The following is a 17,595-nucleotide window of genomic DNA, read 5'->3' on the forward strand; positions in this document are numbered from 1 at the left end:
CTCAGCATAAGCATATTGATATCCATGTGACATGATGATTGTCTACTACTGTATCAGAGGGACTGACTGTACAATATGATATGAGATGCAAGCGTGTTCCTGCTCATTCTGTTCTTATCATGGTTTCCATAATCTACTGTAATCCTACTGTATACATTACTCTGTGTGTGTAATAAACTTCAGAATGCATGGTAACATGTCACTGCGTCTCGCAATGGATCTTCACCCATTCACCCAAAGGGATTATGTGAGACTTCTAGATGCCTTAGAGATGGTCGCCCTTTTAATCATTACAGCTCCCACAGGGATTTTATTTAGAAGGATGACAACGTTTCGACACCCTTATGGGTCTTCGTCAGGTATACCTCAGCCATACCTGACGAAGGGATCGAAACGTTGTCATCCTTCTAAATAAAATGCCTTTGGGAGCTACAAAAAGATAAGTACAGGAGCTCCTTCTCCTGTACGTATCTTTTTGTTCAGCACCTGGACGTTTTGTTTTAGAGATGTGCGTACTTTCCTTTGGATTGAGTTTTTGAACAGACCCCCTTCTGAAAATATTTTGTGCCAGCTGTATACCTGGTCGCTTGTTTCTCTTGCGACATCTGGCAACACTGGTCCTGCCTCATACAACTAGTCTGGTAAGATTTAACTGAGCAACAAACTATTTGTTTGAGTGTGTGTGTGGCTATTATTTCAACAAAAACAACGTGATTTCAAACTATTATGTCAACTACTAACCTCAAAATTTATTTGTATATTTTTTATTTGATTTTTTTAAGAAGCCTGGAACAGCTAAAAGGCAATGAATGAATGCTTACCAGTGGGCAGGTCATGTGTACATTTACATTTAAAACTGTATGTCCTACTTTTATGGGATATTTTATTTCACTTGTTTGTTGAAATAAATGTTTGGGGTCTTTGGGGTGATTTTAAAGTCTGACCAGTCCTTTTGTGTACTGGCCCCTTCCTATGCAATCCCACTTATTAATCTGAATCCTGAAAAGTAACAGTTTTGGAGATATGAGGCTCTGAATATGTCCAAAACTGTTCACGTTCTTTCTTTTTAAATAAATAGCAAAAAATAGCCAATCTACAAGCTCACAACGTCTGGTGATGTGACACATTGTGTCATTAATAAGTTTCATCAACATTTAAAAATTTCCACTGCGTATACAGAATGAGTTGTGTCTATTGCATAGTGTATTACATGTTTCTATTACTCTTTGCTACACATTTAAAATGACAGCGTTTCTTCATTAACCACTTAAAAGGACCACTTTTCAACCCATCTTATTCTTCATATAATAGGTCCTCACTAAACTAATAATCATTATAAAATGGCACCATTTTTTGTGTCTGTGTCTCATGGAAGGGCTGGGGAATCGATGGGGAATCCAAGCTAATAGAAACTGCAGGCTTTCTATGAAAAAAATGGAAGCCATTGTTCTCACGACAATACAAATCTAAACCTTTTTGTAAAAGAATATTGTTAAAAAAGAATCTGCCTAACGATGATGTCACTGGTAGACTGCCCACAGCCCTCCTATGAGACACAGACTGAGTAGGAAAAAAATGTGCCATTTTATCATGATTATTAGTGAGGACCTAAATGAAGATAGGTTGAAAAGTGGTGAAGCGGTCCTTTAACCACTGAGTCACTGAACCACACACAAAGCATCCTAAATTATTGTGTAAAAAAAAAAGCCAATCTACAAATTCACATTGCATTGAGACGTGCTAGCTTGTATAGACTTGATATTTTCGAAACATTTTCAAAAATGTTCAAATTTGTTTATCTTTCTTCTCTTTTGATAATGAAGCATTATTGTAACAGTGGGGATGTCTGGGCTAAAGTCCACACGGTCCAATTAAGTCTATCCTGTGTTTAGGATTTAACAAAAATTGGTTTCTCAGCAGTACCGTCAGTGCATGCTACCGTCATGAGCAAAAGGGAAACTTGGCTGCAAAGGTGAGAGGATGCAAAGGTCTTTTATTTAAAAGAGGAGAGTCTCATATAAGGACCGGAGTTCTACTTTTTCTTTCTTTCTTTCTTTCTTTCTTCCTTCCTTCCTTGATGAGATAGTCTAAGACCTGAAGGAATGCAGTGTCACAACTATAGCTTCCATCTAAAAATGTCCCACTCACAGTGCTGTGTATCCACACCCTTATTGTCTCCGGTCGGCCTCTGAAGGTGTCTGTAGGCTACAGGGGGGCAGGTGGTGGTTGTGTGTCGTTAAGGTGGTCTGTACTCTGTAGGCTACAGGGGGCAGGTGGTGGTTGTGTGTCGTTAAGGTGGTCTGTACAGAGGACAGGTGGTGGTTGTGTGTCGTTAAGGTGGTCTGTACTCTGTAGGCTACAGGGGGCAGGTGGTGGTTGTGTGTCGTTAAGGTGGTCTGTACAGGGGGCAGGTGGTGGTTGTGTGTCGTTAAGGTGGTCTGTACTCTGTAGGCTACAGGGGGCAGGTGGTGGTTGTGTGTCGTTAAGGTGGTCTGTACAGGGGGCAGGTGGTGGTTGTGTGTCGTTAAGGTGGTCTGTACTCTGTAGGCTACAGGGGGCAGGTGGTGGTTGTGTGTCGTTAAGGTGGTATGTACAGGGGGGCAGGTGGTGGTTGTGTGTCGTTAAGGTGGTCTGTACAGGGGGCAGGTGGTGGTTGTGTGTCGTTAAGGTGGTATGTACAGGGGACAGGTGGTGGTTGTGTGTCGTTAAGGTGGTATGTACAGGGGACAGGTGGTGGTTGTGTGTCGTTAAGGTGGTATGTACAGGGGACAGGTGGTGGTTGTGTATGTCGTGATAAGGTGGTCTGTACAGGGGGCAGGTGGTGGTTGTGTGTCGTTAAGGTGGTATGTACAGGGGACAGGTGGTGGTTGTGTGTCGTTAAGGTGGTATGTACAGGGGGCAGGTGGTGGTTGTGTGTCGTTAAGGTGGTATGTACAGGGGACAGGTGGTGGTTGTGTGTCGTTAAGGTGGTATGTACAGGGGACAGGTGGTGGCTATGTGTGTCGTTAAGGTGGTATGTACAGGGGGCAGGTGGTGGTTGTGTATGTCGTGATAAGGTGGTCTGTACAGGGGGCAGGTGGTGGTTGTGTGTCGTTAAGGTGGTCTGTACAGAGGACAGGTGGTGGTTGTGTGTCGTTAAGGTGGTATGTACAGGGGACAGGTGGTGGTTGTGTATGTCGTGATAAGGTGGTCTGTACAGAGGACAGGTGGTGGCTGTGTGTCATGAAGGTGCAGGTCTGTGCAGGGGGCAGGTGGTGGCTGTGTGCTCAGCAGTCTGTTGATAAGCTCCACGCACTCTGCCAGCTGGCCCTCGTCTTCAAACAGACGACTCCGCAGCACAACTATACTAACTATAGTTTTGTTTGGCTCAAGGGCAAGGGCTCTTTGATTATATATAGTGAGCTAACTTTCAGGTCGGAGGTCTGAGGCTGTGGGGCTTTCCACCGATTTTGGCTGTGGACTTTGTGGAGTGTTATTGTACCTATAAACCTGTTATTAGCTATACTATCATTGGACACTTTGAGACACTCGATTGGCGGGGATATGCTTTACTTGTTTGTCCAGTTGTTCCGTCCTTTGCCTTGATAGCAAACAACAGCTCCTTAATTGACCTGCAGTCTGTTTTTGCACCTGTCCTCCTTGACAGAAATCTTTGCTTTAGTTTAAGTCATAGTCTTTTGAATAAAGTGTTATTTATTAGGGTTAGACTTGTTTGCCATTCGATTGTTGTTAAAATAACTCTAAACAAAGTTAAAAGTCCATAGACTTGGCTGCCATATGATGTAATCTCAAAACCTTTTTTTTTTGGGCAGGTCAAGGACACCTTAGCTGAGACAGAGATGAAGCAGGTCGACTAAAACTAGACTAACACTATAAGACATTCCAGGTGACTAAAATGTGACCTTATCTAAATGATAACTATTCAAGAGACTATGCCTAAAACTCAAATCAAAATGTGCTGCCCAAAAACAACACTTTTGAGGACCTATAGCTGTCTCAACAGGTCCCCGGGGCTCCCTGTTGAAGTATATCAGTGTGTGAATAATAACACCATTAATGTGCTATTGTCTGTGCCATATTGTCTTGTCCGTCAGTCTGTCAGTGCGTCCGTGTGTCCGTCACCATGGGTATCCAGTGGACGGCTGTGGCGTTCTTCCTCTACGCGGAGATCTTCGTCATCCTCCTCCTGTGTGTGCCCTTCATCTCTGCCAGGAGGTATCACAAGCACGCAGCTATATATATACTCTATTGTCACAGCGCAGGTTTACACATGTAAAGAAGTATAGTGGCCAAAATTCGTTTTTTTGGGGGGCTCGGAAACCTGTCTAGGGTTTATTACACGCCAGCGATAATAAACCCATGAGATGAACAGTGAGCTGTCTTTTCTCTGCTGGAGGTGTAAAAATCACACACGTGTGAACTGAGTAGTGCAATCCCCCCCCCCCTCCCCTCTCTCTCTCTCTCTCTCTCTCTCTCTCTCTCTCTCTCTCTCTCTCTCTCTCTTTCTCTCTCTCTCTCTCATTAGAGACACAGCACTACCCCTCTCTCTGTTTCTGGCGCCCCCTACTGCTATTAATAAGTCACATACTCGTGCTCATACAGGTACACAAACAAACAGGTACACGGACATTGCTGGTTGTAGGAGTGGTTGCACCACTCAAAAACAGAAGGGGGCCTTCAATTCATATGTTTTGGTCATGCAGTGCTGTGTCATCATTTTGGCATTCAATTGTAGATGCTGTTTCATCCTGCTTGGGGATTTCTGTCCCCCTTTCGCCTCGCCTATGCCTTTTTGGCACTGGCGGGGAGGACGGTTGGGACAGACACCAAAATAAATACATATAGCTTTTCTAGCAGCAAAGAAATGTATTACCTTACATTGGAAGTCCTCTACCCCTCCTACAGTCTCACACTGGCTACATGAATCTAGTTACACTCCTCTAGACAAGATTCATTATAATATTAAGAATAGGCAACAGGACTTTTGGAATGTCTGGCAGCCCCACATGGATTACTTTGCAACTATACCCATACCGGTGTAGTCTGGTAGTAAATCTGAACTTGTACTGTGATGCGTAGAGTCCTTTCCCTCCTCCTCTCTAGCCTGGCTAATAAGCCAGACCGAATCAGCCGTTGGCAAAAATAAAATTGCCTGCCGGCGGATTACGGTCTGGAGAGGCTCAATTGTACGCCCATTTCCTACACCAGAGAACTGGCGTGGCCAATCGGGACACGGTATGCAATATGGGCGGGCTTTGGTACAGTGATGTTCAATGCTTGAGACCTTTGACTGACAGTAGCTCTGACCAATTGCGTCAAAGAGAAAATGTTTGAGCCCGCCCCCCGGGAAACAAGATCCATACACACAGCATCTCCAGAGTCAAATACCACATGACAGTATGATTTGAGTCTGGCTTTAGCCAGGCTACCTCCTCTCCCCCCTCCTTTTTCTCTCTTATTTTTTAAATGTTTTTCTTTTTTATTGTCTCCCTCCTTTTTGATGTATAATTATATATATATATATATATATAAAGCTGTCCAGTAGTCCAAATATTATTAAATTACAATTCAGAATGGTAGACCTGAGGGCTACCATACCAGGGCTCAGGCCTACCATTGCGTGGCACATCTACTGTTTGCACGGAATGTCTATGTTCACAGGCTTCTGGGCTTCTAGAGGGCATTCTGAGCATGTGCAACACCATACCTCTTACACCATGTGTCCTTTGGGAAACCGGGCCATTGTCCTTGCATTTATAATAATAATAATAATAATAATAATAATAATGCTAACGATCGTTTTTTTGTGTTCACGGCAGGCAGTTCCAATATAAATGTCTATGGCCTGTGTACACCGTCTGCCTATAGCGATGATGTCTGTCCTGTCAGCGCAGAGTGCATTCGCTCTGTTGTGTCTACAGGTGGCGCTCTGTGTTTAACTGGAGCTTGTGGCGCTCGTTGTCTCCGTACTGGAACAGAGTTTTCTACGCTATGATCCTGGTGCTCGTGATCCTGTTCATAGGTAACGTTAACATCAATTCTTTATTACGGCGTATATAGGCCTATACTTTGACACTTTTGAGCAGCTTAATGTAATGTAATGTTAATTTAATGTTATGGTCGGGGTTGTGCGGCCCATGCTTTGCTCAGAATGACACAACAAGATGTGTAAGTGGATCTAAAACGACACAACAAGATGTGTAAGTGGATCTAAAACGACACAACAAGATGTGTAAGTGGATCTAAAACGACACAACAACATGTGTAAGTGGATCTAAAACGACACAACAAGACGTGTAAGTGGATCTAAAACGACACAGCAAGATGTGTAAGTGGATCTAAAACGACACAACTAGATGTGTAAGTGGATCTAAAACGACACAACTAGATGTGTAAGTGGATCTAAAACAACACAACTAGATGTGTAACAGCTGTGGCTTCCAGTGATATGAAGTAACTATTAACTAAAGCACGATGCCCGCCAGAACCGTAGAAACCGTAAATAAGCTTTAGTCTGGTCGCCCGTCAAAGGCGTATAGCCTATACGCGCCAAAAATGCTCCCCGACAGCATAATCGGAGCAAATACCGGGCAGTGTGTACGAGCCATAACGTGTTGACTACACTACACTACACTAATAATTACACATAATAATAACTAATAACCCATCCGTTACTACATGTGGAGTCATCTCCCGCGAAATTCTAGTGTCTTTATATTCTTTAATCCATGTTTTGATCTGATCGAGTCGACCACGTCCACCACTGCGGACTCAAGAACCTGAAGGGCATTCCGACTGAGTAGCAGTGCTTGAGGTCCAGAAGCATTCAGGTGTTTATTATTGTGTGCGTGTGTGTGCGTGCGTGCGTGTACTGTGTAGATGCACTGCGCGAGGTCCAGAAGTACTCGGGACCACAGCAGCAGCAGGAGGCCAAGCTGAACCCCAACGTGTACGACCATCTGCACATGAAGCTGTTCAGATCCCAGAGGAACCTGTACATCTCTGGCTTCTCACTGTTCCTCTGGCTGTAAGCAAACCGAACTTCTAAATTGACCTATAGCCTGACACTCAGTCTGAATTTTGATTTCGTCTCACTGCATTATATTCAGACTGAAAGCCCTCCCCACGGCAGAAGTTTCCTGGGATGGGCGTTGTCAAAGCGGCAGTCTTTGGCGATTGGTTCATACCAACCAATCAGAATAGTATAGGAAAGCAGATGACGTTGTTGTCAATCATGTGGCTATGGCTAACCCGGTTGCTAACCAAACAAACCACAGTCAACGAGCGCTACTACCATGTAAAAAAACATGTCGGATGATGATGTTTATAAAACCTGCCATTTCTGTAAAGATTAATAGCCAGATTGATACGGTCGCGAGTTACTGCAGCGGGGGCAGCCATGTTTGTCGTTTGACGTAGGCAGCGTCACCAGACCTGAATCACCAGGACATTTTTTTTAATGGTAGAGATTCAGGGCTGGAGCCAGGCTAGAATTGACCCTCACATCTGTAACACTGCATGTGAGTTAAGGGAGGGTTTGACAGCCACTAGCTGCTCTACCATATGGCACACTGTATGGTTCAATTACCTCTCCTCTCCTCTCCTCTCCTCAGTGTTATGCGTCGTTTGGTGACCCTGCTGAACCAGCTTGCTGCGGCCACAGACAAACCAAAAGCCAATTAATCAGACACATGAATGAGGACCACCTGCACACCAAATAGGTTGGAGGAGCTCCTTAATCAAGCCTTGATTGATTGAATACTGTATAAGACAGAAATGTAAACAGCGCACGGTACGGGGGGCACGGAGCATTAGTGGTGCATGCATCACGGACAGTGTTTTCTTGAGCTATACGGTAGATGATATTTTATGTGGTGTAGCTTAGTTGATATAGATTGCACCGCATGGTTCTCCAATGTTTTAATCCATTCTGGACGGGAACCCCTTTTGGTGTTTTAAGCATATTATGTTATACTTTGGCTATTGAAAAATAGCAGATCTACAAGCTTGTATATAGCGCGGCACTCGGTGAGTCGGTGCCGTGCTACGAGCTTGTGGTCTGCTATCTTTGAAAAATCGTGAAAATGTGGCGCAAATCTTTGAATATATATATTCTTTCAGAGCGAATGTTTTTAACTCAAATCTTTGCTTCTGGGAGGGTCCCTGGAACAACATATTTTCAGATGGTGGTCGGTGGCCAAATACATATATTTTTGGGGTCCTTGACATGAAATATTGAGCACGACATGGGTAAACATGGGTAATTCAGAAAACTGTCAGGATTTAGAAGACCTTTTCTTTTATTTCGACGTCGAGGCCTAAATGTTCAATGTTCAAAGGTCAAGGACACCTTTGGTTGCAGTAGACACATATAGACTATAGTATGACTGTCTGTGACCAACTAGGAATAGTAAGTTGCCAGTAGCTGGCTTAGGATGCATGACCCAGAAGTATAGTGGTAACCCAAAAATGTATTCTGAGCCAGCTGTGTTTGATGGTCTATACATTGAAATGTGTTGATCTAGGATTCTAGGAGGTTTGTGTGTGTTTGAGGTTTGTGTGTTTTCATCTCATAATGTGTGTGTGTGTGTGTGTGTGTGTGTGTGTGTGTGTGTGTGTGTGTGTGTGTGTGTGTGTGTGTGTGTGTGTGTGTGTGTGTGTGTGTGTGTTTAAACAGAACGATGCAGACAAAAGGTCGCTGTAACCCTGGGCCATGATGATGATGATGATGAGGACAAAGGCTGGGCTGGATTTACTGGTGGGAGGGGGAGGGGGGGGGGCTCCATGCTTCTGATGTTGATATCCCCTCTCTGGTCATGATTTTTTACATGTTTAACATGTCTGTCTGTCTGTCTGTCTGTCTGTCTGTCTGTCTATTTCCGTTTGTCTGATATGTTCTGATATTTATGTTTGACAATACCGTATGACTATTTAACAATGTAATTAAAGAACAATGTTTCTCTTCTAAACATTAACATCCACATTCATTGATGGTGCATGGCCATGGCGTGTTGTGCAAATATTCTAAATGTGAGTCATAACGTTCTCCCTCAAAATGTATAAGGTATAAGACAAACTGTGCAAACTGTTAATAAATACTTCAATCAATCAATCAATCAATCAATCAATCAATCAATCAATCAATCAATCAATCAATGTAATGGCAGTCCTACTAGTAGGCTACTACTCTGCATGACCTAACTATGTTATGTCGGTTAATGAAGTCTGAATGTAAATGAATCCTTACGTTGTTTTAAACGTTATGATAATAACAGTGAAACAATATCAGAAACCCAAGTCAAAGTTAATTCTTTGATCGAGGAACTGTATAAAGATCCCATTGAACTATAGTTTTTAACCCATTTTTCCACCCGCGAGTTGTGCTTGAAATGTACTAGTAAACTGTAATCCTGGGTGCTATTCTCTATCAACCTGTGGCTGTTACCTGGGATATTTTGATGAGAAATATTTCTATGGATTGGAATATTACATCGGGTAAAATATACACAGTAACCCAGGTTTAGATCTTGATGGTTTGACAAAAGTTGTGTTTAGTGTTCTAGGGATTTTTCTTTTTGATACTTTGGTACTTTTGCTTAATTGTATTTTAATATAATTTTAAAAAAGCAAAAAGTTTTGGAGCAACGGACGGACTGCTTGGATCATTTGACTGAACCTCCTTTGCAGCAGGGGGCGGCGATGAGCTGCTTTTGACCCTGGCTGCTTCCCGTAGTAGGTAGTAACACGCACGCACGCTCGCACACAGACACGCGCGTTATGGTACACACAACAATATCAACAAATCAACATGGTCGTGGAGAAGAAGACCTCCGGTCAGTCTATGATACAAACCTTTCCATGATTGATTTCCTTTTATATCACATGTTTATTCTGCTCGTGGAAAACAATGCTCAGACTGATTTATCCATAGAGTTAAGGGTTTCTTTCATGTGTTTACCACAGTGGAGCATGCTAATGTTAGCCTCGGATAATCGCCGTTTGTTTTCATGTAGCTCCGAAAAGTCACAAGTGTAACCACAATTAGCAAATCAAACGAATGAGTCCTCCTCCGGCTCCTCGGAATTTAATTAAAGACATTCAAAGAGGCACCCGCGCAATGGAATGACAATTAAATCGCATGTTTTACTTTTCACCTCGTCCTCGATTAATAGGCTGCATGTAATCCATGTTCTATGATCTAGAATAGCATCTTTATTTACTTAATAAATATAATTATTTTAAACTGTCTGCCTGCCTGTCTGTCTGTCTGTCAGCCCGGGTGGAGTCCGGTCAGCGTAGAGTTCTAGATGAAGCCACCAGGCTAAGGAGACTGACCAGACAGCTGGAGGCTCTGGAGAAAGACAACTTCCAGGTGTGTGTGTGTGTGTGTGTGTGTGTGTGAGTGAGAGAGAGAGAGAGACACACATAGAGAGAGCGAGAGCACATGGAATCCTGTCCAAAAAACACCTCACCCCCTGAACCCACCTCACCCCTGCCCACTTTGACAGGCTGCGATGGCTTAGGGTCGACGACAGAGTACAGCATCTTGCAATGGGTCTGGTCCACAAGATTCGATACACCACCAAGATACCCATGTACCTGTCTAGATACTTCCTTAATGTTAACGAAGTCCACACCCACAACACCAGAGGGAGTGCAACGAACCATGTACAGCCCAGATTCGGCACAAACAAGGGACTAAATTATTTTCGCTCCTATGCCACCAAAATGTGGAACGCCCTACCAACAGTCATTAAGACGTGCGAATCCCTTGACTCCTTCAAAACCGCTCTCAAAGGGCACCCACGGACGGCTGCAATTCGAAACTGACCCCCGTAAAATCTGAATCCCCCCACCACCCCTGCCCCCCTTTTCCCCTCACTGTATATGTTTCTTTTCCCTCCTTTATGATGAATTCCTGTTCTGTTCTTTGTCTATATAGAAGTGTCTATTTGTACGTCTCTAAATGTTTTGATGAATTGAACATGGTGGACCCTCTTGTAAACAAGTGTAAATGTAATGGTCGTCCACTCACAGTCTTTGTATTGAGTTTGTGCTTGAAATGTACTGTAATTCTGCAAACTGTTAATACATATATCAATCAATCAAAAACAATATTTTTTGCACCAACGTCAAATTGCATTCTCTCTGTATCACTATCTACAAGCTACAATTACAAATGTACAATGTTATAATGTAATCTTCTAGGCTTTGTGGCATTATGTTTAGACAGATGCTAGATTCATTGTGATGCAAGGTCATGCCCAGAAAAGTTAATCATGATAGGTTAAATTAACTTATTCATACAAGAGTGTCGCACAAAAGTAATGAAAATAACACAAGGTCTACAAGGTAAAAACCTGTATCATCACAACATGTTTTGAACTTGTAGATCGGCTATTTGCACTACTTTATATCACTTTAAATGGTAATAAAAAAGGAAGGTTTTATTAATTTAGGTAATAATGATGTTTATGTGGTTTTCCAGGACGACCCGCTGTCCTCACTGCCTCCCCCAGGTCCTACTGCCCGTCTTCCTGCATTCAGCGACACAGAACAACCTGGTGAGACACGCGCACAGTCACACACACGCATGCGCGCTGGGCTTTTTCACCCTATTCCGCGTGTGCACGTTCATTTTCCAACAGCATTAATTATCCTATTTATAGATCTGCAACGACAAACAATCACCGATGTAGTGACGCATCCATATCCCTGGAACAATATATTTTCAGATGGGGGTCAGCGGCCAAATACAGATAATTCTGGGGGGCTCTTTGACATTAAATAGTTTGAGAACCACTGACATAGAAACATACAATAATAACAATAATGCTATCCGACACTCGCGAACCCCCAGTAATGTGATCCGACGACCGAATTTCGTTGTGCATTTAGTAGTGCTCGGTGCTCGAACGACTCCCCGCAATATTAACAACAACAGGCGACATGGCGGTGGTTTCAGTATCGTCATCAGTCTGCCTTTCTGAAGGTGCTGGTGGGTTTATAGAGTTTGGTGTTTTGGCTTTGAGCCAGTTCCTAATATCCATGATTAAATTTGACCGGTTTGGGTTTTTTTTCACTGTGACTGAAGTCTGAAAATATTTGAAGTGACCCGCCCTGTGTGGCAACACAGGTAATGACGTAGCTTTTGGTGCGCTGCATCAAAACGAATCCGACTAGGTGCACCGACTAGGTGCCAGTGTACTTTTTATTATTGCATTTTTATAACTATGAATTCATTAGAAAATGTAAATGTATTATAAACACAAAGAACATGAAAATAACACATTATATATATTTTAAACCTGTAAAACATTTAAAAAATAATGGTGGGGTAGGGTTCTGGACTGGGGGGGCACAAAGTCTATCTGGGGGGGCAGCGCCCCCTAGTGCCCCCCCCGTAGAAACGGCACTGGAAAAATACCAATACGACTTATAGAAAATTGTGAATAAATAAATCAAATAAAAGAGACAGATCCCCTGAGATGGAGAAAATAGGGAAAAGATAAATTTCGTCATTGAGATCTGGGAAGTGTGTGGCTATTTAACCGGCTAATGTTAGTCTGTCACCGCTATCTATTAGAGGCCTATTGGATAGATGTCATGTCACCGCGGCAACCATGGTTGCACACACACACACACACACACACACACACACACACACACACACACCCCTGGATCAAAATATTTGAGATGGGGGTGCCAAATCCATAACATTTTGGGGCTCCTTGACATGAAAACGTTTGAGCAGCACTGACATAGCAACAGAAGTTTTTAGGAAAACCGCTAAGGTCTAGACGACATTATTTTGTAGAATTGGACTCAGGTCTGTAGTGGGGGGGGGGGGGGGGGGGGGGGTATTGACTTTTTTTGTTTTGTTGTAAGATTGGGATTAAAACAGAACAGACTTGTTGTGCTAGACCAGTCCTCTCTCCATGCCCTCACAGGCTCATATCTATTAGCCTATGGCATTATTAGCCAGACTGATGACGTGAATTCACATTGCTCCACGGTAGCACGGAGCATTGGAGCAACGTCTGACTGAATCCACGTTATCATTGTGGCTATATATACAGTAGTGTGTGCCAAGGTTATAATAGTCAACTAAAACGAAAACTAGAATTATCAAAACATTTTAGTTAACTGAAACGATAACTAAACTGAAACTGTATTGTGTGTCCTCAAAACGAACTGAAATTACAGACAGAATACCCATAGTTTTAGTTTCTATCAATATTTATATGCCTTTCGGATATTTATAATATAATCCTTTTTAAATTCATTCAAATTTTTACGGCAGTTTTCAGCACCGTACGGCAGCATGTAGCCATGCTAACCCTAAACCAAAGTACGAAAAAAACTAAAACTAAACTATAACTAAACTAAAACTAGGCATTTTCACCAGAATAAAAACTAAATAATCTGAATTAGAAAAAAAAAAAAGTCAAAACTAACTAAAGCTAAACTATAATATAAAAAAAAAACTATTATAACCTTGGTGTGTGCATGTCTGTCTGTCTGTCTGTCTGTCTGTCTGTCTGTCTGTCTGTCTGTCTGTCTGTCTGTCTGTCTCCAGGTAAGAAGAAGAGGAAGACCAGAGGAGATCATTTTAAGCAACGGTTCAGGAAGAACTTCAGCACTCTGCTGGAGGAAGAGGTGAGGATGATTGATTGATTGATTAATTGATTGTTTCAAACAAATAACATTTTAATCAGGCCCTAAAACCTACTTTAAGTCCTTTGCTGCCCCCTAGTGTTAGCATGGTTGTACTGCCTCAGGGGGCCGCCCCGTCCAGGCCCACTCTCAGATTAAAATAGGGTGCATTTTGCATCCCTAAACGCAGTTTATGGTTAAGGGATGCAATGAAACAACGACCTCTGCATCCACGGGATGCACTACTGTACTGTTTTTTATTTCTAGTTTTATTTTGCTTGCTTTAGTTATAATAATAATAATTTCTTCTTCTGTTTTCTACATGAATATAACCACATTATAACCATATAAAATGAAATGGGAGTTAAATGCTGCAATTTGTAAAAAATGGCAAAACATGACTCCTAACGTTGTTGAAGTAGGACTCATTTCTAAAAGACCATTTCCCATTTCTAAAAGACCATCCCTGCATCCTGGGACTCATTTCTAAAAGACCATCCCTGCATCCTGGGACTCATTTCTAAAAGACCATCCCTGCATCCTGGGACTCATTTCTAAAAGACCATCCCTGCATCCTGGGACTCATTTCTAAAAGACCATCCCTGCATCCTGGGACTCATTTCTAAAAGACCATCCCTGCATCCTGGGACTCATTTCTAAAAGACCATCCCTGCATCCTGGGACTCATTTCTAAAAGACCACCCCTGCCTATTTACCATATAACCTATTTACATCACTGCACTCTATGGATCTTGTTGTCCTTCCGGGTTAAACAGGAAGGTGGGGCTTCGGCTATCGGCACTGTCGGGGCAGAAACCTCATATCTCCATATTCAAACTATGTGCTTTTCCGTAAATCAACGCCCTACTTGATCATACTACAGCGTCACGCGACGCTTCGCACCATATTTTGAGCTTGTAAATGCATCTTCTAATAGTTTAAATTTGATACAGTTTGGGACATATGATGTTTCCACCTGACGGAGACAATACATACCTTGAGCCATCCCAAGTCGATAGGGATTGGAACACTTTCCAACTCGGGGCTATCAAATCTTTTCCTTCCAGACCCACAGGAACGCACCCAGGGTGCCGGCACCGATTCCGGCGAGCCGCCCCGCGTCCGAAACGGTCGAGAAATGACAGAGTTACCGTGTGGGCGTCCCTCCCCTACTGTACTGTCACTGTACTATACTGGCACACCCAAAATCACCATATAATACAGTTAATATGTGCGTGTGTGTTTGTGTGTGTGTGTGTGTGTTAGGTTGCGCACAGGTGGTGAAAAACAACCATGCTGTTTTCGTGCTCAGACGCACCCAGCCAGCCAGCCACCCAGGCAGGCAGGCACCCATACACATGCTCACTTAAGGAAGTGCACCACTTAAAAATTCGGGTGCAGTGCTTAGTTTAGACAGTTTTTTATTTAGACTAGTCATTGGTTAGACCAGTCATTAGTCCTACAACTACAACCTATCTCAGACCCTCACCCTAAACCTAACCTCCCACGGGGCAGCACACCTAAACCTAACCTTAACCCATGTCTAACCAATGACTAGTCTAAACTAAGTATGCACCCCAAAAAATCCTATCACATAAATATTTGGTGCCCCCCTCCCTGTATTAACTGAGTCCTCAGTAGGGGTAGACGGTAGCGCCATTCTGCCATGCGTTCCTCACGTTATCTTTTCATTGCCTACTTTGTCCGGTCACCTGACTTGTGTCTGTTGTGTCCGATTGGCAGAACCTGTCGGAGCGCCCGGAGCCCAACTACCAATCGGCTACGGCTCCGCCCTCCTCTCTACCGCCCCGCCTCTTCTGCTCTGTGTGCGGCTTCCTCTCGCAGTATACCTGCACGTCCTGTGGAGGGCGCTACTGCGCCACCAAATGCCTCCTCACGCACAGAGAGACCAGGTACTAACTATATTACACACACACACACACACAGGGTTCCTACGCAAGTGTGGAATTTGATTGAATACATTTCCAGGTCTGGAAAATGTAGTTTCGAAAGTATTTTGCTATTCTGGAAGAGTGTGGCCCACAACCTGGCCATTGTTCGGAGTAGAAACAAGTGCAAGTCTAGCCCAAACCGCAGCAATGCAACTATAGTCGCAACTCCTTGCAACAAAACAGCTTTAAGGTCAACTGCACCAATGCAACTCCTTTCAACTAACTGCCATTGGGGGATAATGGTTGCAAGTACTGCAGTTGTACGTCGTTTCATGGGGAATCATTGGTGCGGTACGTTTGAAAACAACTAATTCTGGCATTTATGCATGTTGAAAGGTATTTTTGCAACAGTCCCCGAGTGTTTGTTGTCATGATTTGTCACGACTCGAGTTGGCTTCGTACGACGCTTAAAAGGTCTTTAAATGAATACTTTTGTCTTTGGGAAAAAATGCATTGGGAATTATTTCCTGGGCCTGGCGTCGTCATGAAAGGGGGCGGGACTGCGACGCTCTATACCTCTCTGAAGCCCAACACACACTGTCTGCGAACGCCGCGCGTCAAAAAACAGCCGCCTCCGTTATTTTCAATGAACCTATCCCACACCGGCGGCGTCCGACGTGCGTTCACGCCTCGCGTGACGCTCCGATACGCCACTGTTCTATTCCAGGCGTTGCCGCGCCGCTGTGTGTTGGGCTTAACTCTCTGTCTGTCTCTCTCTCTCTCTCTCTCTGTCTGTCTGTCCATCTCTCTCTCTCTCTCTCTCTCTGTCTGTCTGTCCATCTCTCTCTCTCTCTGTCTGTCTCTCTCTCTCTCTCTCTGTCTGTCTGTCTCTCTCTCTCTCTCTGTCTGTCTGTCTGTCCATCTCTCTCTCTCTCTGTCTGTCTGTCCATCTCTCTCTCTCTGTCTGTCTGTCTGTCCATCTCTCTCTCTCTCTGTCTGTCTGTCCATCTCTCTCTCTCTCTGTCTGTCTGTCCATCTCTCTCTCTCTCTGTCTGTCTGTCCATCTCTCTCTCTCTGTCTGTCTGTCTCTCTCTCTCTCTCTCTCTGTCTGTCTGTCCATCTCTCTCTCTCGCGCTCAGGTGTTTGAAGTGGACGCTATAGTGGTGTGTCCGTGGCAACAGAGTCGAGGATTATTATGGGATGTTGTGACCCGGGGGCCCTTTGGTTGCAGAGCAACATCATCTGTGATGCCACCGCGGTAACGGTTCAAGGAGGGTTCAGTGCCTGGCTCGTGGGCACCGTGACAGTCTTGCGTGCACACACGTGCACGCACATACACACACACACACACACGCACACACGCACGTACGTACGTTAAAGTTCTGAGGTCAAAGCTGGTTGATGTATTTCGTTTTTTATACTTTATATTGATTTAATGTTGTTTACACTGATCCCGAGTCAGAAATAAAGACGTTAAACTGTAAGAATACTGTCTGGTGTTTTGATGGTACCGCCAGGTCCCGGGGTCGGACACATTTTTTTATATTTCAATAATAGTATCTGTAAGAAACGTAAGAATAATTACAGATATACAAGCTCACATCTGCTATTCTTTTTATATTTTTGAGAAATATTGAATACGCTTTTGAATCATTTAGAGTTGTTTTCTTTTTGTTGCACAGGTCAATTCAATTTAAATTCAAAGGGCTTTATTGGCATGAGAAAACATACGTTTACATTGCCAAAAGCAGAAAGAACAATACAACAATACAGCAATACAATCAAAACAAAAATGATGTACATTTGAAGGTCAGAATCTTCAATAGATCAATTTCTATGTACCAAGATCACCCGATGCAGGTATAGTGCAGGAATATACACAATGGTTAGTCTTTAGGGTGGTTGTGTTCCATTTGATATCCTCCTCCTATCACAGCAACTTGAACTCACACATCTTGCTGCTGTGTTTTGCACATTGTCGTACTTCGCCCAGCAGATATGGGAGTTTTTTGTCATTTGGTCATGTTTTCAAAAAATCTCCGTGTGT

General features: G+C 43.4%; 2 protein-coding genes across 3 annotated transcripts; both read left to right on the forward strand.

The window, feature by feature from the left end:
* Positions 1–605: 605 nt before the first annotated feature.
* Positions 606–8,976, forward strand: LOC308314200 (B-cell receptor-associated protein 29-like). Of its 2 annotated transcripts, none has more exons than XM_080761680.1 (6): positions 606–641; positions 4,095–4,215; positions 5,922–6,022; positions 6,880–7,027; positions 7,614–7,721; positions 8,678–8,976. In XM_080761680.1, exons 2-5 carry the CDS (start codon positions 4,124–4,126, stop codon positions 7,681–7,683), a joined length of 411 nt encoding a protein of 136 aa, XP_080617806.1. In that variant the 5' UTR covers positions 606–641; positions 4,095–4,123; the 3' UTR covers positions 7,684–7,721; positions 8,678–8,976. The 2 variants fall into 2 exon arrangements, with proteins under 2 accessions (XP_080617806.1, XP_080617807.1); XM_080761681.1 differs by lacking the exon at positions 606–641 and adding an exon at positions 1,896–1,972.
* A 773-nt stretch (positions 8,977–9,749) lies between these two features.
* znhit1 (zinc finger, HIT-type containing 1) lies at positions 9,750–17,021 on the forward strand. Its single transcript, XM_080761679.1, has 6 exons — positions 9,750–9,833; positions 10,275–10,372; positions 11,489–11,564; positions 13,580–13,659; positions 15,400–15,569; positions 16,688–17,021. Exons 1-6 carry the CDS (start codon positions 9,809–9,811, stop codon positions 16,707–16,709), a joined length of 471 nt encoding a protein of 156 aa, XP_080617805.1. The 5' UTR covers positions 9,750–9,808; the 3' UTR covers positions 16,710–17,021.
* The last annotated feature ends 574 nt before the right edge of the window (positions 17,022–17,595 follow it).

Source organism: Protomyctophum bolini (assembly GCF_963924005.1).
Source record: "Protomyctophum bolini genome assembly, chromosome: 4".
NCBI classification, from domain to species: Eukaryota; Metazoa; Chordata; class Actinopteri; order Myctophiformes; family Myctophidae; genus Protomyctophum; species Protomyctophum bolini.

Excerpts from the sequence above, each read along its gene's own strand:
- LOC308314200 (XM_080761680.1), top strand. The coding sequence starts at position 4,124 with ATGGGTATCCAGTGGACGGCTGTGGCGTTCTTCCTCTACGCGGAGATC. Across the intron at positions 4,216-5,921 it reads CCCTTCATCTCTGCCAGGAG|GTGGCGCTCTGTGTTTAACT; the intron begins GTATCACAAGCA and ends TTGTGTCTACAG. Across the intron at positions 6,023-6,879 it reads GCTCGTGATCCTGTTCATAG|ATGCACTGCGCGAGGTCCAG; the intron begins GTAACGTTAACA and ends TGTACTGTGTAG.
- znhit1 (XM_080761679.1), top strand. The coding sequence starts at position 9,809 with ATGGTCGTGGAGAAGAAGACCTCCG. Across the intron at positions 13,660-15,399 it reads GCACTCTGCTGGAGGAAGAG|AACCTGTCGGAGCGCCCGGA; the intron begins GTGAGGATGATT and ends TCCGATTGGCAG. Across the intron at positions 15,570-16,687 it reads CTCACGCACAGAGAGACCAG|GTGTTTGAAGTGGACGCTAT; the intron begins GTACTAACTATA and ends TCTCGCGCTCAG.